General features: G+C 38.5%; 1 protein-coding gene across 3 annotated transcripts in view; it reads right to left on the bottom strand.

Moving 5' to 3' along the window:
- Positions 1 to 8,586: 8,586 nt before the first annotated feature.
- The window catches only part of EFR3A (EFR3 homolog A), a 92,467-nt gene continuing 78,131 nt past the window's right edge, over positions 8,587 to 22,922 (bottom strand). For 2 of the 3 annotated variants that reach the window (XM_058668476.1, XM_058668477.1), the window contains 6 exons: positions 22,766 to 22,893; positions 18,894 to 18,985; positions 13,535 to 13,583; positions 12,689 to 12,792; positions 12,078 to 12,127; positions 8,587 to 9,756 (listed from right to left, as the gene is read on the bottom strand). In XM_058668476.1, the coding sequence (XP_058524459.1) occupies positions 9,651 to 9,756; positions 12,078 to 12,127; positions 12,689 to 12,792; positions 13,535 to 13,583; positions 18,894 to 18,985; positions 22,766 to 22,893 (529 nt within the window). In that variant the 3' untranslated portion in view covers positions 8,587 to 9,650. Of the gene's footprint in view, positions 9,757 to 12,077; positions 12,128 to 12,688; positions 12,793 to 13,534; positions 13,584 to 13,625; positions 14,563 to 18,893; positions 18,986 to 22,765; positions 22,894 to 22,922 lie in introns of those variants that run through there. The other variant, XM_058668478.1, reaches the window with a different exon arrangement.

Consider the following 22,922-nt stretch of genomic DNA (forward strand, 5'->3'; position numbering starts at 1 on the left):
TGTAGCCCGGCCCCTTCTCTGCCTTACTTGTGTTGACCCTCAGCCTGTCTGTCGGTTGGGGCCTCAGAGGCTCACAGGCAACCGAGGCAGTGAGAACCCTGCCCACATGCAGTTGTGATGCTTGTCAACTCATATGTGCATAGGCAACTATATACCCACTGTTGTGCACAATAAATGCTCCCATCAACATGTCTGTTACTTTTTTTCTTTAAAAGATTAATTTTTTTTAGCAGAAAGTTAGTTATACAAAGAGGAGGAGAGAGATAGAGGAAGATCCTTCGTCCGATGAGTCACTCCCCAAGCAGCCACAATGGCCAGAGCTGAGCCAGTCTAAAGCCAGGAGCCAGGAACTTCTTCTGTGTCTCCCACATGGGCGCAGGGTCCCAAGGCTTTGGACCATCCTTGACTGTTTTCCTAGGCCACAAGCAGGGAGCTGGATGGGAAGTGGGGCTGCCGGAATTAAAACCAGTACCCACATGGGATCCTGGTGCATGCAAGACGAGGACTTTAGCCACCAGGCTTCCATGTTGGGCCTTGTTAGTGTTACTTTTAAGAAATGCTTGCTAGATGCTAGAGCATCAACAGTTTGTGAAGCCAAAACAGAGGCAATGAAAATAAAAAACAAAACATTCCTCATTCCTTCATCTCTGAAAACTGTTAGACAAAAAAACAAAACAAAACAAAACAACAACAAAAAGAAGGGAGTGTATTTCATCAGCTTCTGAGAACAAGTCACTTATCACCCACCAGTGATTCCTGGCTGTGAGATGACAGCTCTTCTTGTATCTGCGATAAGCATACCCTTGCCACACTTATCTCTACATGAATGACTGCTACAACAAGCACCATGAAGAGTCACTGTGTCCTAGACTTTATAAGAAAAAGAACACATTGGATTGACTGCAGTGACTGGAAGGCTGGGGGGATACAAATGCCCACTCTGATACACACACACTTTAATACTATAATGATTGTAGAAACCTGAGATTCTATCCACTCACTGACACAGGTTACTGTGAGCCTGGCAAAGGGCAGTGCGCAGCCAGAAGCCCAGTGTTTCAAACAGAACGTATATTCACTTGTTCTCACCACGTTTCATTGAAGGATATGATACTGAGCTTCTGTCTGCTCCCCAGACACACAGGCAAATGGAGATTCTGGGTTCAATATGTGCTGACTTTTAAATGCCATGAAAATACACTGAAGCTGGGAACACCATCAGAAATAAATTAAAATCATGGTGACAAACTAAGTGTTACTATCATTTTCACCTTTTTAAAGACATCATGCATTGAGCTTCCTTGGATGAATCCCACACTTTGGGTTCTTTTTAACAATGTGCACTGACCAACAGCCAAAATTTGGGGTCTCACAGAAGTGGGCTCTTACACAACTCGACAGCAAGTAGTTTATTTGGGGGATGAAGAAGAGCAAAGAGATACCACTGTGAGAAGACAAAAGAAATGAGCAAAGAAAGAACAGGCCCCAGTGAAGTGTATGCCATCAAACCAATTATTCCTGTGGGCAACTGGGCACATTCTTTAGAGGATCCTGGGAGCCAGAGTAGGACGCATACTTCAAAGTCATCCCATCCTAAAGAAAAGGGAAGAAGAAAGTGTGTGCGCGTGTACACACACACACACACACACACACACACACACACGAGGTGAAGTCCAACTCCCAGCAGTCATTACATCTAGGCAGGATGCTATTTCCTTCTTTGTCATTGCACAGTGGGAGAACTTTGGGCTCCCAGGCCCAGAGGGAGCCTTCAGACAAGGACTTAAGGACAAACATTAGGCAACCAACCAACAGCCACTAAAATGCTAAAGGTAGAGGCATGCCAACAATGGGATTTGTTGCAACTAATAAAGCGCTTGCCAGCTGGATGTCCTTTCCCTTTCTTTAACACAGCAGTAATTTGCTAAGTGTCCATGTGCAGTGGCAGTCAGCAAGGTAGGCCAGGCACACTCAGATGAGCAGTCGCAATTCTACACCATCACTGGAAGCAACCAGATGTTCTTTGAGGGAAACGTGCAATGGAGCTGACCCATTTCTTTTCAGGCTCCTGACCACAAAACTTCAAATGGCACAAACCGTTGTTTAATTCGTTGATTTTTCTGCTCTGCAAGATAATTATTTGGTCCTTTTTTTTCTCTCTTTAGCCTTACCATATCACACCTCCGATTCTCAGTTGATGTCAAGAACTTTGAAGGGTTGGAGATCTTAGCTTAATTGCCAAGTTTTTACAAATTAGTCTGCATTTCATGAATGCTGGCAGAAAACTTGAAAAGTATGGATCAGAAACAAAGGGCTTTGTTATTAAACAAGGAGTAACTCAAATGAAAGCATCTGCATTGTTGCCTTGATCTATGAAGTAATCTAAAGAGGGGCAGAGTGTTTCCTTACAGCTTTATAACCCAAATCACACACTCTCTTGGCTCTACTTCCCTTGGTCCCAGCATCCAGCTGCTCTCCTGTTGACCATCAAGCAGGTCCACAATCGTACACAGCGTTTCCAGGGACAACAGTATTTAGACTAGCTAGTCTTTGCAACAAGAGTCCATCAGAAGAATGCCAAGTAGTCATGTAGCTTGGAATAAAGTGATAATCTGAGTCCTATTTTATTTCTTGCTAATAGCTTCTCAAGAATCTCTCTCTGGTTGAGTAACAGCACAATGGGAGGAGCCAGGCATTCTCCATCTCGGTAATAATGCAGCTCTGAGTTTATGCCTAACAACTGTAGGGGAGGTTTGGATTCTGAAGGACCCTAAGCTTCTTCTAAGGAGCATGCACACTGATTTTCCCCAGAATGTGGCCAACTATTCAGAAAGTGAAAAATGATGTTTTGAAAGGCAGAGTTACAGGAAGATGTACAGACACACAGTGGGAGAGAGAGGGAGAGAGCTATTTCTAGCCAGTGGTATACTTTCCAAATGTCTGCATTAGCCATGGCTGAGCCAACTAAAGTCAGGTCCCAATAACTCCATCTGGGTCTTCTTTGTGGGTGACCTTGAATTAAGGAAAACCTATAATGGAAGCACAAACAATTCACGGTTTTAATTTTGTATGGAGAAGGCTGAAAATACTTTTCAGCAGTTTTTCCTGTATTTTAGGAAGATCAGCCTATCAGAAAATAACAAATAGCAACAACTGGAAAAAGCACAGAGGGACAAGAAACCATTTCAATTCTAAGATAACAACACCATTAAAATGGATAAAATATTTGAATATGTATTTCTTCCAAGACAAATAGCCATTAGGCATATGGGACCATTTTGACATCATCAGGGAAAAGCAAATCACAACAATGAGATGTCACTTAAACTGGACTAGGGTGGTTACAGCGAAGACAGGAGCAAATGTTAGCAAGGCTGTAAACATTCTGGAACACTTCCAACACTACATGTGGGAATCGGTGCCTTTACTCTGCTAAATAGCCTGGCAGTTGACCCACAAATCTACTGAGGGGCCAAAGGGTCCAATATTTTACCTTAAAGCATATACCTGAGAAATGAAACAAATATCCATACATATGAACACAAATATTCATCACAGCATTATTTGTAACAGATAAAAATACAAACTACCTACATCAGTTGGGAATTGCTAAATAAATGTGGCATATTTATACAATGACATATTTTTTGATCATGAAAGTAATAAAGTCCTGATATGCATACACATGGAGACTAAATACATTATGCTAAATGAATAAAACCTGACACAAAAGGTCATATAATATGTGGTTCCATTAATACGAAATTTCCACAATAGGAAAACGCTGGAGACCAGCTCCAGCCGAGTTGGGAGCTCAGGAAGGGTGCATGAATCAATGGGAAAGAGACAAGAAGAGACAGGGGCCACTATGGCAGATGCTCATAATGGCCAACTCAGAAAAGCTACCTTCTTTACTTATACACAAATCATCACAAGCTTTTGCACAACACCAAACTTTCATTTTTACTTCATGGTTAAAAGAATACAAAAACAATTCTAAAAAACATCATTTTGCTTCAAAGAAAACATTCTCAGCAAGCCATTGCTCATTCAAACCCGCTGAAGCCACGAACTCCACAGTTGGCAGCACATGCGGTTACATAGTGACAGGTGGTCTATTTATATCTAAAATTAATTTTCACTAACCTAATATTACTGAAAACATCAAGAATACAAAACTTAAAAAAAACTTATAAATGAAAGGCATTTATAAAGACATGTATCAGATTTTATAAAATCTTTTAATCAATCATACACTAATTACCATCACCTTCGCCTAGTACTGATTCAATTGGTTTTTGTTCTTTTGTTAAAGGGCAGTGAAAAGGATCAGTGCAACTCAGCTTCTCTATGAATGGAGAGCCTTTACAAAAAAACCTTTTTATCTTTTCAAACTTTCTTTCTCTCAATATAAGTGCCATTATAAGGTAGAACCTTTAAACCATTTTCCTCTGGGGGCTCACAACATTTGTCTCCCTTTAGAAGATGCCCCTTGTACTTTCTGCTTTATGTAGTGGGAAGCCAAAATGCTTTTCATCTGTTCTAACAGTTTGAGGTTGCACAGTAAACAAACTCTTTGTACCTCCATGATTGCTATCTGTTCAAAGACATAACCAAGCCATTTTAAAAAGATTTATTTATTTTTATTGCAAAGTCAGATATATAGAGAAGGAAAGACGGAGAGGAAGATCTTCCATCCGATAATTCTCCCCACAAGTGACAATGGCCAGAGCTGAGCCGATCGGAAGCCAGGACCCAGGAGCCTCTTCCAGGTCTCCCACAAGGGTGCAGGGTTTCAAGGCTTTGTGCCATTCTTGACTGCTTTCCCAAACCAAGCAGGGATCTGGATGGGAAGTGGAGCTGTCAGGGTTAGAACCAGTCCCTATATGGGACCCAGGTGGTGTGTGCAAAGTGAGGACTTGAGCACTCAGGCCCAGTAAAGGATTTCTTCTTGGGTGTTTCAGAATTAGCCAATGGTGACTGCTGCTTAGGTTTAGATACACTTGCCAAGTCATTTAATTGTCTACCTTAATGCTGGTGAATTCTACGGCATGTGAATACCATCTCCATAAAGCTGTTATTTTGAATGACTGATTTGAATATACTGTATCCCAAATTAAAACCTTTTTATTCAGATGGTTTACAGACTCCATGCAGACCAGTCTGCTGCAAACAGTCATACACAGGAATCAGGGTCGGGGTTGGGCCTGGTAGGGGTTATTAGGGGTCGTTCCAACTGGGCTGCAGTTCCTGCTGGTATATGTGAGGGCCCAGTGTGTAGTAAGCAGAGCAAGGCTGGGCCACAGCATCCATTGGTTTGTTGAACAGTGACAGATGTGTCTAGAGACAGAACTGATTCAGCAACTACAACCACCAGTATGTATGTAGGCCAACATGGGTGACAGACTGAGCCAAACTGTGTACTGGCTAACACAAACGGGAGTCAGGCTTGGGGTCACCTCAGATGAGGTTTCTTTGGAGATCCTCCCAACTGAACTGTTGAACTCAGAACTCCAAGAGGAATGCAGGATCTGAGGTCTGAACGTGGAGTGTGTGAGTCAGAACTGGGCCGCTTCAGATGCTGAAGATGGTGTAGTGGATGGCATGCTCAGATGCACATGGACATGATGACCAATTCATTGAGGCCTGGAGATGATGTCCAGTACCATGCAGGGAAGAACACATCAGACAACCCTCCTAGTCAAGTGTTGACAGCAAATATCTGGGTGAATGGAGACTTTAAGGTGGACTATGTCAGCCAATAGAACTTAGAAGGATTTCATCATCCTTGGAGCAATGAAATCAACAGCATTTAGATTATCAAAACCACTTGAGCAGTACCCTCAAAGTATGCTCCATATTGAGGACCCTGAGTTGACGTTATGTGACCATCCCCCATTTTCAGTTTCTGATGCAGCTAGGATGTTGGGTGCGGCTTCTCCCTTTCCCCCGGATACAGGAAAAAGAAAATTTGGAAACTTGCACTTTCCCCTTCCTCTTTCCTTCCCACCCTAATTGTAGTCTGCATGGGCATGCATGCTTCTAAACTATGTAAGTATCATCAATAATAAAATTTAAAAAGATAATTACTTTTTTAGTATCTGTTTGAAAGGTAGTCTCTGAGAGAGACTGACATTTTTTATCCTCTGGTTTACTCCCCAGATTGCTACAGTGGTTATGCTGATCCAAGACACCAGGAGCCAGGATCTTCATTTGGGCCTCTTACATGGGTAGAAGGGGCCCAAGCAGTTGAACCCTCTTCTGCTGTTTTCCCAGGCCATAAGCAGGGAGCTGGAGCAGCCAAGATTCCAACTGGTGCCCATTTGGTAAGCTGTTGCTTCGGGCAGAGAATTAGTCTGCCATGTCACAGGGCTGGCCCCAGAAACATTACTAAGGCTCACTAAAACATATTTGAAAGGCAAAGAGAACAAGATAAGACAAGTGCCTTGCCAACTGGCTCACTCCTGGAAATGCCTAGCTTAATTTAGCTATGGCCAGGAGGTGGGAATTTAATCTGGATGTTTAGCATGGGTGGCAAGGAACATATGGCCATCACTTGCTGCCTCCCAGGGTGTACACTAACCAGAAAGCTGGAATCAAAAGTAGAACAAGAACTTGAACCTAGCCATTTAATTACAGTACCTGGATATCCAGGGGGATGTCTTAAACAACAGACCAAACACCTATTCTTTTATTTCCTTAGAAGCAATTTATTCGAAAGGCACAAAGATGGATCAGGGTGTGTGGTGATGGAAGGGGGTGGTTGGAAGAAGGAGGGGAGAAACAGGGAAGGGGAAAGAGAGAGACACAGAGATCTCCCATTCCTGCTTTCACCCCCGAAATGCCTTCAACAGCCCAGCTTAGCCCAGGTCAAAGCCACAGGCAGGAGCGCCAGCTGGGTCTGCACCTGTGTGGCAGGGTCCTAGGCAGGAGCGCCAGCTGGGTCTGCACCTGTGTGGCAGGGTCCTAGGCACTTCGGCCTTTACTTGCTGCCTCCACAGGAGGCTGGAGCTGGTGACCCAGGTCTTGTAACACAGAGTGCTGGTGACACAACTGGTCCCTTACATACTGTTCCAAATACGCATCCTACCTCATTTTTAACCAAAGTAATGAATAAGTCTAATCTAATAAAAATAAGAGCTACTATAGAGATAAATGACTAATTTTATTTTCATTTTTATTGCTTACATATCATTTACACAACACAATTTTACACTCAAAAAAGAACTTACTTAAATACATTCAATGTATATATAGGCATGAATAAGACAGTTTTTTCCTAGATATGAAGAAGAGAAATATTTTGGGAAGGGATTGAAAGTTAATTGCTGGTATAGTTTAGATTATCCTAAAAATCATTAGCTGAGAGGTATTAAGCAACCACATGAATATATGTGTGTGTGTGTGTGTTCAGGTATACTGCAATGACAACCAAATGTTGCTAATACAGTGTGGGGCCACACATAAGTATAGGAGGAATATTTAATGTCAAAAAAAAGATACAAACAACAGTATACATAATAAATGATGATGAACAATTTATTAAGAGCTTTATACACCTACAAAAACAGAGCAAGACTGTGAACTTGAAATCCTCTTTCAGTGTCTGAACTGGCTACAGTACAGAATGACGCCCATCCCCTAAAGAACCTCCTACAGACATAGCAGGTCACCGGGGAAGACCCATTTCTTGGGAATCTACCAACAAAATCAGTTCAATAATTCAGGATACACAAAATCCACTGATTTAAAACCAATGACAAAATAACTGCCACAAAACTCAAGCCGACAGCTGCAAGGACCAAGAGAGCCTGTGACGAACACAAGTCGGGCTGTATGCGTGCAGTTGTGTGTGTTTCTAAATCACTGAGAGGAAATTTTATAGAGCAAATTTTACTTTGCATGAAAGCAAATGAATATATATATCTTTTCTTAAACTATGAAATTTACATATTTCCATACAAAAGCACACAGTGTTGATTTATAAAATGACATCCAAGTGGATGATGATTGTTTTTGCATGTCCCCCTGCTCAGACTTTTTAAAATGTACAGTCGGCAATTCATATCTTTCATTAATAATACGAAGACAAAAAGAAAAATCAGAACATTAGCCACGGCAATTTAACTGGTGAAGCATTTTACTTGATCAGAGGCAAGATGATGGTGTCAGCCACAACAGGGCCACCCAGTTTTCCAGTGGTGACTGCACAGTCACTGTGAACACAAGTGTCATATTTAACCCACTATCAGGTTAAAATAACTACCTTTTCAAGATACTGCCCTTTGGTTTAAATAGCCAATAATTTTCAAGTATTCCATTATTATCTTGATTTTCTTTTGCTTCAACCAATGGTGCCCAAATAACCATAAGCACAAAGTTAAACATTCTAGTCTTCATGGCCATTTTTCAAACACAAAGCAAAAACTGAGTTATACTTTGGGGCACCATTTTTGGTATGTAAAAAGAAACTAAATCAGAAAAGGCAATGAAACTATAAACAGGTGATTTTATTTAAAAAAAAGTCCTAAGAGATTATGACAAGAGTTTGAATGAGAATTATTCATTTTTATGATGTTTAAGTTTACCTTATTTTATGATTCAGTTAGTGCATTCGTAGAATACACTTGTGGCCCTGAGAGCTGAAACCAGAAGAAGCTCACAAATTAAAAGCCCATTTGATTAATTTTTGCCCATGAATATCTAAAACAATTCAAAAACAAACATACAAGTTCATGTACTCCTAACAGAAATCAAAATGCACAAACTCCTCACAGGTGAACTAGTAGCTGTTTTAAATGTCCTTTTTTCCCCTATATTAAATATAGCTATATCTTATTTAATTAATGAAGCCACAGCAAAATACTATTATACTTTCAAAGCATGGCCTGTAAACAAATATATCTTATTACGTAAAAAATATTGCACAGTTGGGTAGTCCAAGAGCAGACGCTAAGCCTCTCGGGTTCAATGGTCAACCTTTCAGAAGAACATAGAGTCTTTATCCCAGGTGCAGATGCTGCAGGGCGGCAGGGCTCAGGGTACTGTGCTAGGAAAGCACTCAGCAGCTGCTTACCACTGTAAACACAAAAAGGAACAGCTCTCCCAGAGCGTCACGGTACAGGACGAAGGAGATCCGCCACAACTTAGTTAAGTCAACACGGAGACAGAAAGCCAAGGGATGTTTTTTGCAGTCCCAGGATTAGGAATATAATCTTATATATTTGCTTTTGGAGACAATCAAAATCAAAAGCAATTCTATTTCTAAACAGTTCTGTTGATCTTTCAGAAATACAGTAGACAGGTTAAACATTTTCAATCTTCTGGAGGCTTACTTTGTACAAAATTAACATGTTCCTGCAAAGATTAAAATGTACCACTTAACAACGGAATATGTGAGACCAATGCACTTTCAACTTTAAGCCAAAGGGGACCTCAAAACAAATTACATGGCATAAATCTAACTTCAAAAGTACTCTAAATCATACACAGTTCCAGAAGTTTTGATACAGTATCGTAACCATTTGATTAAATATACGTTCCAGCATTTTCAACAAGTATGCTAGTATGCATTAAGTAAACCCTGAAAACACGAGTGTGATCTTAATTTTTACGCTTCAGAATCTTATGCTGAGGTCTTCCTGAGCCACTCAGTACACACACAGATCTGGGAACTTCATCTCATACACTGGGACAGACTGATACTGGGCATGCCCAGACGTAATGGTCAGTGTTCCTGATGGACTGGGAGGAGGACTGCAAAAGAACAACAAGGCATTATCAACATTTACAAGGTGTTCATTCCACATCGTTCTGTGTATTTTACACACAGCAAAGTGAACCACCTTAACTGCAGCAATCAATGTGATGAAGTTACTAATATGCTGTAAGGCTAAATGAGGAGAGGGCTACAATGAGTCAAGCTGTTTTTAAGACTCAGATAAAGATTTTGTAATGGGATTATAATCTATTCATTATTACTACAAACTATGCTACTAAGCATATTCTTTAAAAAAAATTCCGAGCCCAGCGAGGTAGCTTAGTGGTTAAGTCCTCACCTTGGATGTGCTGGGACCTCATATGGGTGCTGGTTCTAATCCCAGAAGCCCTACTTCTCATCCAGTTCCCTGTTTGTGGCCTGGGAAAGCAGTCGAGATAGTCTTGGCTCCTGGCTTCAGACAGGCGCAGCTCCAGCCACAGTGGTCACTTGGGGAGTAAATCATCAGACAGAAGATCCTGTCTCTTCTCCTCTGTTACATATATATGACTTTGCAATAAAAAAAATAAATCTTTAAAAAAATGTCCCTTTCTTTGAAAACCAGAAAAACAGATATTCCAACTTCTTCTTAACTTCCTGAATGTCCACAACAGCCAGGACTGTGCCAGGAGTCTAGAACTCAATCCTACACTGAGTCTCCCATGTGGGTGACAGAAATGATAGTACTTTAGTCATCACGTGCTGCCTCCCACAGGCGTGCGCGAGTCAGGAGCTAGACAGGAAGCAGTCAGTCAGGGCTCCAGCCAGGCATTTCAATGCGGGATGTGGACCTCCAACTAGCACCTTCACCGCTGAGCAAAGGCCCAGTCCCGTGAGTACGTTCTTATCACATGTCATTTTACTCTGTCTCTGGTTTACAGTCGGATAAGGAGGATTTCTACTTCAAAGAGCATCCACAATGCTGATCTTTCACCATGTATTTTACACTCATTTTCTTACACTGTTGTAAATACTGGACACAATCTTTTTACTTTTCTATTAACTTATTTTTAACATCTTTAAAAGTTTACTTTTTAGCAAATTCAACACTGTTTATAGTTACAATTGTAAGAACATAATGAGATTCCATTTCCTCCTACACTTCTTATGGAAAACTGCCAATGTGGCAGCTGAAAGAGAAATCATTCTTTGAAGCTGAACAGTGCCAACACGTGGCCATTGACTAGGGACATACTCATATGTTTTTATCAAATTAATATGGGAAAATGATCTGTTATGATACAAATTTTTTTAAGATTTCTTTTTATTTTTATTGGAAAGTCAGATATACAAAGAGGAGGAGAGACAGAAAGGAAGATCTTCTGTCCAATGATTCACTCCTCAAGTGACCACAACGGTTGGAGCTGCGCCTATTCAAAGCCAGGAGCCAGGAACTTTTTCCAGGTATCCCATAAGGGTCCAGGATCTCAAAGCGAGGACTTTAACCACTTGGCCATTGCACTAGGCCTGATACAAATGCTTTTGTGCAACTATTGAATTTTCAACATTTTGTGAAACAATTAAAACTTTTCCATGAAAGCAGTTATCTTAGGCTTTCTAGTTTTTGAGTTACACTAAAAAAAATCCACCCCTCAACTAAGATTAAAAATATATTTCTGTATAAATTGTATTTCTATGTACTTTTCCAGAGTTAAATTTTCTGTCTTGATAAAAGTGAAACAGGAATCATCTTCTCCCCTGCTGGCCAGTAGTTGCCAACAGAGCTCTAAACAGGATGAATATCTGCTTTTCTAGAAGATGTTAAATATATAACAAGTTACTTTTTATTTCCTAAGTTTTCCTACCTATATATTTTTAAGTCCAACATGCTGCACCTGCTCTAAGTACCTGATTTCCCTAGCAAGCAAAGTAAATGTTCCCGTGTTTATTCCATAATTAACCTTTCTAGTGGATTCTTTTGCATTGCTCTTAGTGGCATTTTTTTCCAAGCTGACTTTCAATAAACTATCTAACTCAGATGAGCCTCTGTTTATACACTTGTAAAATGAAATTTAGAAAATCCACTACCTATTTTTAGGTCAACTGTTATATGTTACATTAAATAGTGCTGGTTCAGTGTATGTAATATTCTACATGCTCAATAATTGAGTACTATTAAGGGATGCATGACCTAAAAAAGGAACTAGGAGAGTCAAAGAAAACTGGACAAGAAATGATGATAGATCCCATTTAATAAACAGATTGCCAGAGTCATTTTATGACCTTATACTTAGCTTTAATGGAAAATAAAATACTTAGCCAAGAATTCATCAGTTAAGAGAGTTGTTACTTCATTCTTGCCGTGTTACAAAATGCTTACCGTATGGTGAGCTCCAATATTTGAGCAAGTCTATCATGAAGCAAATTTGCCTGTGAAGGGAAAAAAAAAAAAACATTTGTTGTTTCCCAAATATTCTTAACAATATAACAAATGTAATTTAAATGACAAAGCATTTAACTGTTAACTACTACGCTGATGGTTCAGAATGCTGTAATGTTTTGACTGGTATCATCTACTGTAATTATTTAAGGATTCTATTCTTTTCCTTTAATTTCTATTTAAATGGCACAATGACAGCACGTGCAACAAAGAGGGAGAGGGAGATTACTGACTGATTTTTCCATATGTTGGTTCAATCTTGAAACGTCCACAGCAACTGAGGCTGGCGATAGGATAGGGCAAAGTCGAGGGCTCAACTCAACCCAGGTCTTCCAAGCAGGTGGCAGTGATTCAAGTAGCTGAGCTCTAATCTGCTACTTCCAGGGTGAGCAATGGCTGGAGATCTTACTTGAACTCAGGTGCAGGTGTTCCCACTGCCTTATCTTTACCTTTTGTAATCTCACTGATAACAATAACAGATAAGCACATAAACTACCCACACCCAAATCACTGATATTCTACCCCCAAGTTCACCCTATCTGTTCACCTACTTTGGATTCACACTGTGCTGCTATTTCTTCAAAAGGTGCTTTCTGGAATTTCTCTATGACAAGGCGTCTCTTTTCTTTTTCTTGTTCTTCCATCCCACTGGTATCTACAGAGATGTTTGTAGATTCATTAAAATGAATACAATTTCATAAACCCTTCCAAACACCCAAAGAGGTATGATTTATAAACAAAAAAAAAGAAGGAAGAAAGAAAAGAAAAAAAGAGGGGGCAATTTTCAAGACCACTTTCATGACAAAAATAGAAAAGATATAATAGCATCATCAAAATGTTTTATTTGAGGCTAGTTATAAAAGTTTAAAACAAATGCGCAAAAGCATCCCACACTGCCTTTTGTGGAAGAGGAGGGGAAGGCAGGAATCCCTATACCTATAAAACTGTATTATATCTTTGGACACATGAGACACACAAAACATCAGCTAAATGGAATCTTGTTACAGGTGTGTAACTGAAATACAGGTGGGGTCACTGGGAGTCATACTGTCTCCAATACTTTCTATTTATCGATCATACTACGAAATGAGATTTTTATAAAATAGTAAAACAATGTGTAGTCTTGCCAGTCTGTAAGACAATGATAATTGTCTACCTTGCTGTTATTACTAATACCAGACACTGGTATTAGCATCTGCTTATGAATTGCAGTATCATAAGACAAATGTTAAAAAATCTAAAAAAAAATTGGTTAAAATTGATACATTTAAATACAAAGCAATTATTATGATTATTTTGGTTATGCTGCTCTAACTTACTGTGGCATCTAGGAAAGTACCAAGCTAAGTGAAGGTGTGTCAAACATTAGGGAAGCTCAGCAGTGCACAGTATCTCACCAATTGCTTTCTTCAATGCTTCAAAAGTGATCTCTTCAGTATTACTAACCTGGAGGAAAGTAATTTTAAGTAAATAAAGAGTAACAATATCCCATCAATTCATATAATATTTTTGCCTAGTTACAAGTCATCTGTGACATGCTTGGAATTCTTTTCTTTGTGTTAGCTTGGCTTGTGATAATACTCCACAGTGTCGAATACATTCCACTTCTTCATTGTTGTTAACACTGGTCTATTGCAGTATAAATTTCCCTTCCAAAACTTTACATATTAGAACTAGACTGGTAGAATCAGCATCCACCAGGCAACTCAAATCTCTAGGAATATGTATATGCAACAGGATTGGGGTCCCATTACCTGATCTGTGCTTCCTCAGAAAAACATTTAGAGGTAGTCAAGGCTTAATTAACATATTTTAAGCCATGTAAAAATAACTAAATACTCCAGTCTATAGTTCTAGAAAACCATGGAAGTTTACAAATGAAAAATAATCTAGAACTTTAAATTTTAAAAGTGATTAAAAGAGTCACTACTTCAGGAGACATTCAATGAGTAGTAAACCAGTATCTTAAAACAGGCATATTCTGTTTCTAAGCTGAACTCACTGAGTTTTCATCCACAGAAAAATGCTTTTATTTGAGTTCTTACATCACTCTCTTACTTTGAGATACAAAAAAGGTAAGATACTAACATCTTTAAGATAAAAAATCAGTAGTACTTTTCGTGACAATTGTATATTTCAAAAGGAATACTTTATCTCTGAATGAAAAATTTAAAAAAGATATGTGAGTACTTGCCTTGAACTCTGGTCATCCCTAATTTTAGCTCATGAGCTTCTCTTGCTAAGTCTAAGGCAGCAAGATTAATGACAGCAAAAGACTTCATGCTTTGCACCTTAGCTTCTTTGTAATACAAAGTCTTTAGTTGGAAATGAAGCAGCAAGAGTTCCACTATCTCAGTTTTTCTACTGAGGGATCACATTTCTAGTTGAAGTCAGATTAAACTTGGGAATCTTCAGTTGCTTTGCTCTAGATATTTGGAGCAGACATACAAGATTAGGCTCTGGCTACTTAAATGTACCTAGAAACAATCTACTACTTCGGTGAAAAAAAGATTCATTTGCTTTTACACTTGGCTAAGAGCTTTAGACTTTTCCCGAACAACTATAGTATAGAATGTAGCAGAAAGAGAAGAATGGCATTCTTGATACACAAAGTTTTTTTTTCTTTTTTTACTTATTACCGATTTAAGGGAGGAAAAATAAAGAGCTAAGTACCTTACCCTGTGAGCTCTTTTCCCTGATTTGTTCTTGTCTTTCTTGATTCATCTAATTACGGTATAGTTTCTTAGCATCCAGAACCTGCCAGTCATTTCTCTAAGCCCCTGGAAGCCGTGGATGGAAGCCCCGTCCATCCCACATGGAAAGCTGTGCACTCCTGCTCTCCTGCCCCTTTCTCCAGCCTAGCTACTCCAGGGCACATCGTTCCAGGTCAGATTTACAACACTTCTGAATTATTTTTTTTCTTCTTCAAAAAAGTCTAATTCTAAGAGTTGCCCTGCCTGAACTTCAGGGCATCCTTACATCTTAACAAATTACGTATAGAACATTCAATCCAGTGGTAAATTCTTCTAAAAATCTGACCACAATCTATCTCCTAACCTAATTTTTTATACACATTATTTGAAAAATACCAACTTCTCTATGCCAGTATTAAATGATTCTTATTTTCACACAGTGTTGCTACTACAAGCCATCTATTTTATCTGATGCTCAACTTAACTGCAGCCTGCTCTAACTATGCTGAAATGGGCACTAAATGTGGGTGCCATCCTAAAGGAGTTTTAATTTTCCTTTTCCTTTTTACGACTTCTCCCTTGCATATGACCTATGGCTCTAACCTAGATTGCATAATGCTTCTGGACTTGCATTTTCTTCCAATACAGCATTTTATGTCACTGCCACTTACACCCTGGTAATCTGATACCCTCTAGCAGAGCAGGCTGTAATGGACAACGGGTGATGCTAGGATACACACAGGTTTCTATAACTGTGTTTGGGGAAAGGCACAAGTGCATGTGTATAAAATAAAGGTCTTCTAATTGCGGCAGAACAAACAATCCTTGCTATCCACTCCTGACTTCATTTTGTAAAAGAAATGTTTAATATGCACTCACAACTCAATATCCATGTAACATCTCACTAGCGTTTCCACATAACCAATCACTGATGAATGTCTTTTAAAGAGAATAATCAAACAGTAATTTCAGATTTCATTCATAGCCATCATTAAGCATAAGAGACCAAAGAACCACGCCTATAGTCCTTTCCAGTGGTCATGCTGACAATCTCACATCAGGGAGGACAGATAACTTTATTGCATTCTTCTTTATCGGTGTGCTTACTGATGTGTATATACTCACACGTAAAAGTTAGATACATAGATGTTTTTACATATGACTTTTTTAAGAAAAAAGTTCATCAAGTGAACTATGGTGGACTTTTAAACTGTAAGTATTAGAATGAACTTCTATCTCCAGTGGATGAACTATTTCCACAGCATACACTAACAACTAGCCTTGTAAAATTTGGAATTTTTATGCTCTCCACCCAAACAACATTCAGTATGTGTTTTAAGTGTAAGCACTGAAAGCAGATATAACTGCGAGCAAACTATGATTATGTATAAAAAATTTAAAAGACCCAGATGACCACCAAAAGAGGAGTGGATAAAGAAACTGTGGTAAATCTACTCCATGGAACATTACTGCGCCATCAAAAAGAATGAAATCCTACCATCTGCAACCAAATGGTCCCATTATGCTTAGTGAACAAGTCAGTCCCTAAAGGATAAATACCATGTATTCTCTCTGATATAACGCAACCTTCATGCAAAATATGCAATCAATAGCCCTTTCAATACTGTTTGTGCTACATCTCAGGGGTTTTGATATTTTTGTTAATATTTTCTCTCATTCAAAAAAAGTTTTTGTTTCCTTATCAATATCCTCACTGACCCACAGGTCACACAATAGAATTGTTTGCTTCAGGAAGGTCCTTGATTTTTTTTTTCTTCATTTCTTCAACAATACACTGGTGATTCAGTAGCATGCTATTTAACTTCATGTTGTCGTAAATTTTCCATATTTCCTTCTGTTTTTGATTTTATTTTATCACTTTTCATCTAAGGGTATGTATAACAACTGTAGTAGAGACCATCACACCCAGATGTCAAGATACAATGCAGTGTGCATCTCTACTTACAAATCAAACATGTGCTCCCAATGAAACTGTTGAATGTATTCTTACAATAGGATGCTGGACTCTGCCACTGACCATGCCTACAATGTCAGAACACCTTTAAATAGCAAGATGATGGATTTATGATGGATTGTGAAGGACTATACTATTGTGCTGACATGGAGGAAATCAGTGGGGAAGGAGGATCTGGGAAGGAGGAAAGGGAAATCCCGAAGTCTCTGGAACTCCAACATGGAATAATACAATAAGAATAAATTTTAAAAGATGCAAATACTTTGAATTAAAGGAATAATTTTTACTGAGCAATTTTCTCATCTGGTTACACTATACGCAAATAAACTTAATCACACCCTGCTACGCTATTCTGTTAGACATTAACTGGTAAACACTTCACAGTGTTTTCTATGAGTGCTGGGAAGTCATTAATCCCCTTCTGCCCAGATGTAAGATTCCTACTCTGGTTTCTGGTGTTTATCTACAATTCTGCCTAACATACAAAAGCAGATTCCACAACAGCAAAGGTTGAAGCACAAGTACTTGCAAGTAACTGTGACACTAAACTAAATTTAGTTTCCCAGATGTTCAAAAATATATTTGAGTTAGAAAAAATGACAAGCATTAAGATCTTTAAAAAGTTAGTGAGTCATTAACGCACTTTTAATGTAAAAATAATCAAACTTTGCATCATATGCCTTAATGCATGTTTTGTGCATAAAAACATTTTATCAAAATGCTCATTTTCTCAAACAGTTTCAAGTGTTTTCTCCGTATGTATTTTTTTGAGAGAAATAAAAATAACAAAAGATTAACTGGAAGTCCCACTCAATAAACCAAATTGTATCGTTGACAAAATTAAGCCTGTAAGATAAAGCTTTGGAAATGCTTCTTCCCTCAGAGGTAACAGCTCGTAACTCATAGTGCATCACAGACAGAACAAGCAGCAAGTGTCTTAGTCCCTCCTAGAATCAAAACGGCCCTGAACACAGGTGAATTTGGGAAGCTCATCTTTCATTGCTTCAGATTGGCAAGCAATTGTACACCATTCTTGATGATCAGTATCAGAATGAACTCTGACCAGCCCTCCAGGTGCTCCTGCTTTTCTACTGATAACTGAAGAAGCATGGTCAATCCAGTAGGATTAAAGGGAAATTGTGTGGCACACAGAAGGTACAGGTTAGCTGTACTCTAGTCACTGAAGTGGCTAAATCCCAGAAGACAAATTAACTGACAGGGACTGGAAGGCGATGAAAAGAAAGGTTGAGAAAGCATGAATTCCTGTAATTCCTTTTTCCTTTTCTTATATGGATACTCTTCTATTTACATTGTACCAAAGAAAAATAATAAAATACCTATGAAAGAAAGCAATGGACAAAGTATGAGGAGGAGGCTGAGGGGACATCCTATCATTTTGGCATTTTTACTTGACTATCAAAAAATCCTCAGGTGGCTGTGTGCAGTAAGTCCTCGGGAATGCTGGCTGCACTTTCTCCCTGTACCTCAGGAGGGTACACAGTGGTGTGCTATTCAAACACGGGAACATCTATAAAGTTTCATATAACTCACAGTCCTCAAACAGTACACCGTTCACTGACAGCAGTTTATTGTAAGCTACAGTTAACTCATTCTGTTTAGTATCCACAATGATTAAAAACATCTCTCTTAGATGTACACACATGAAATTTCCTAAGGATAGTGACCATCTGACTTCACAATTTCATTTATTTCTGTAATTTATATTCCATAAACTTAAAAAACAAACAGGATAGAGAATGCCTACTAATTGGATAGTATTCTGTAATACTTTTATCCACACAGTTAAAGTTCTTACCACTTTTTAAAGTTTCTATTACTATGCTAAATTATAATGTAATATCTTAACAATATCGTACCATAATGGTAATGTAACGCATCTTTGTGGACATTTGGATGACTTCATTAAGATAAATGGTAAGTAAGTTTAAGGCTAAATCAAATTAATTTCTACGAAGAATTCTGCTGATCTGGGAATAATTTGGAGTTACGCCTTTTTCTGTTTTAAAGAATGAAGAGCAGACAGTTCCTTTCCATAACCTTCTCAAGCATAAATCCTCCATGACTTACCACATCATCAGAAGGAATGCTGTTCGATAAAATATCCACCTGGATGGAGACAGTGTCAACAATACTTTTTCTTCTGGAAAGCCGATCTTCATCTAAAGTAAAAATTGGTTTCCCCTCATTATTCATTGGAAACATTATATTGCTTTTTATTTTTAATCTCTACATCTCACTTCAAAAACTTCAAGAAATAAGGATTTGCCTTTTTTGGCCTCATTACATAAAGCAGTGTTTCAGACTTATTTTTCAGTTTTACTTTGGATTCAAAAATAATTACAAATACTAGTACACATAAAAAGATATGCATACATACATGCACACATAAAAAGGCATATGCATACTTATGGAACATAATGTACTCTGTCAGTGGGTCTATATATTGTGGAAATGATGAAATCAGAGCAACTTGCAGGTCTATCACTTCAAGTATTTATCATTACTTTCTAGTTAAGAACATTTAAGATCCCCTTTGTCTGCTATGTTGAAATATATATTATTGTTAATATGGTTACTATGCTATGTAAATGAACATCACAACTATTTCTCCTACATAAGCTTTAGAAACCACAAATAAGTAAAACTGTATCATCACTCCATGGCTGGCTTATTTCACTTAATATATTGTCCTGTAACTTAATCCATGTTACTGCAAATGACAGAATTAGTTTAATTTTTAAGGCTGAATACCATCCTATGTATGTATATATGTATATGAACATATGAACATATATGCATACATAATACATACATACACATATTGGCATTTAAAAAATCTCTGCTCATCCACTTTGAATATTTTGTTGCTTTTACAGAAACTAGCAGCATGACAACATCAATCATCTCTGTTCACTTGTTTTTAGTTCTAACCAGGTTTACATTTTAAAGTTTGATTTATATGAAAGGAAGAGTGACAGGAAGAGAGACAGAGACAGACACAGAAAGAGTGAGAAAGAGTGGGGAGGGGGGAGAAAGGCAGATACAGATCTTGAACTCACTAGTTCACTCTCCTAATGCCTTCACACTCAAAGCTGGACCAGCAGAAGCTAGGACCCTGGAATTCCATCTAGCTTTCCCACTTGACTGCAGGGAAGCAGTTAACTGAGCCATCATTGGCTCTGCTTCCCAGTGCACCAATCAGAAACTAGATAGGAAGCTAGGGAGGACTTTGTCCCAGGCACTCTGCTATGGGACAAGGGCATTCCAGGCACAGCTTAAGCTGTGTAACACAACACCTGTCCCAGGCTCAGCCTTCAAGGTCTCCTCAGAACTAAAAGAAATAAATGAAGCATGCCTCTCAGAGAAAACTCTGCATTAGATTCCACATTCACTCACAAAGGCTTCCGGCTGCAGAGTCCAACTGAAGACAAACAAAGGTAAGAAAGCAGAAGGATGGACAGAAGAGAGACAACAGAGTGACAACCCCATGGGCACAGAGTACGGTGGACTGGTATTTTTTTTCTTTAAAAAAAGGACTAGACATTTTAAAAGGAAAGAACATAGTAATCACTAGGAGATTCCTCCCACTCCTAACATTTCATTTCTAACCTACATACTATCTGCTTATGGTGGCTGCAGAAAAAAGAGCTCATGGAAGACAACAGCCCTGGTCCCACTGTCAAGTGCTTGCCCTGCTTTTCCTCCTGAGAATCAATTACTTCACTTTTTAAAAAAAGATTTAGTTGAAAGGCGGATTTACAGAGAGAAGGAGAGACAGACATACAGTTCTTCCATCCACTGACTAACTTCCCAGGTGGCTGGAATGGCTACCTATGAGCCTATCTGGAGCCAGGAGTCAGAAACTTCTGGGTCTTCCACGTGGGTGCAAGGTTCCAAGGACTTGGGCCACCTTCGCTGCTTTCCCAGGCAGTAAGCTGGGGGGCTGGATGGAAAGTCAAGTAGCTGGGACACAAGCCACTGCCCATATGGGTTGTTGGCATTTGAAGGTACAGGATGAGCCTGCCGAGCCACAGTGCTGACCCCACCTCATCCTTTTTGTTTTCCCATTCCTCTCTGCTACTCACAATCCCAACAGTTTTTCTGCTTGTTCTTTTCTGGGCACAAGGAAGTAACTTTGGAAGGCAAGAGTTGGAGCTCTGCCTCACTTCCCTCAGCAGTACTTTGCTGTTACTTGTGCATCTATACACAATTTATATAGCTGTACCACAATGGCTAAAGAGCAAAGAAAACAGCCTGAATCCAAGTCTGGCACAGAATTACATTAACTAAATTCCAACATAACCTGAAGTAGTGAGATAAAGAAGGTAAAGATAAAGAAGTTTTAAGAATATTCAGGGCTACTAGACCACCTAGATTCAGTTTAAAAGCTAACCTGGGCAAGTGAAACTAGAGCATCACATGGAACATCACTGTTTCTTTAGCCTCGTTCTTCATTTAAGCATGCAGACTAATGACAAAGTATCCAAATCCTCACGTTATCACAAACACTTTATTCATACACACTGACTACTTTGCAGCTACACAGTCAACCATAAACTGAAATATTCACAATGCTTCTAGTCAATGATAGAGGATTATTACAAAAGAGCATACAATCTTTTTGTTCAGGAGTAGGAGGAACTGAGAAAAAGCAATATATGTTAAAAACAACAACAATAAACAAACAAACAACAAAACTGCCAGAACTTCAGTTTAAAATTAAGCAATAAAGGGTCGGAGTAAAAGCACATAGCAAAAGAGTAAAAGCAAACTACAGCTATAAGGAAAGCAAACAAAAATACAAACTACATTTACAACTCTATGAAACACACAGGGTACTAGCTGTGTTCGCTAGAGGCACGTCTCAGGAAGCTGCCTTCCTGGAAGATAGAGAAGGGATGGGGCAGGCCAAACTGGCAGCCGCATTTACCTTTGCACTTGTGCCTGGGTTTAAGAGGTTTTTTGCCTGAAGGAAAGAGAGCTAAATCCAAATTATAAAAATGAAATACTTTTAGTCTTTTAAAAAATTCCTTTAAATATAAAACTATCAATATTTCTATTGCATTTTATATCCTGAAGAAATTATTGAGGAACATAACCTCTTATATATCAAATTTAAAAGAAAATGTGACAATCCCCGCCCTAATCAGAGGTGCACATAGCCATGTCCCTCGACTATGTAAAAAACATTAAAAATAAAATACAAATGTCTAAAAAAGAAAGAAAATGTGATAACATCTACAAAACATCTTAAGACTTCTGAATAACTGTCATTGTATCAGGATCTGTACTGTAACAATTATTTACAAAGATTGTAGGGCATTTAAAGATTGAGCTGGAAAACTATCCAACTGAAATCAAATAGTTCTCATACATATTAGAAGTATCCTCAGAGGAAGAACTCACTTTCTACCAAACCATGACATGTAATCAATTGAAAATGAGCATTTTAAACAGAAATTCTTTGTTTGTTTTTAAAATAGAAACTGAGAAAAAAAGCACCAAGAAGTTTTGCCTTCAAACACTATAGAATTATTTTAGACAATGGAGAGAAAAGAAGGAAATAGAGAGTTTACAAAAGAAAAAATTCTTAGTTAACCTTACATGGCCAATACTTGCTTCCTTCAAAAACAAAGATTGCTAAGTAATCATAAATTAAATAATTTCCATCAAATTCTATAGGTTAAGTATGATATTAATGAGGAAATACCTTGTAGTAGATTAAACATAATAATAAAGTATAATAATGAAGACTTAAAATTTCATTTACTAATGGTTAAATCATATTTCGATCTTTAGAAATGTAGTAAATATTTTCAAGAATAAAACAAAAAAATTCTTAACCATTTGAAAAAGTGATACCATTTCCTCATTGTTAAACGGATAGTAAAAAGCTACTGACACACAGCCAACAGAAGTCCAGATGGTCTTGCCCTTACCTGTTACTTGTGGTACGTATGGGACTGACAGCCTCTCCACACCGTACCCACTTCCTCCCAACGACTCTGCAATCTTGTTGGTCAGGAAATATAAATTTTTGTCATGCTTCTCTAAAGATTTTGGAAGCCTGTCAGGTTAATTAAAGCAATCATTCAA

The sequence above is a fragment of the Ochotona princeps genome, chromosome 9, assembly GCF_030435755.1.
Source record: "Ochotona princeps isolate mOchPri1 chromosome 9, mOchPri1.hap1, whole genome shotgun sequence".
Lineage (NCBI taxonomy): Eukaryota > Metazoa > Chordata > Mammalia > Lagomorpha > Ochotonidae > Ochotona > Ochotona princeps.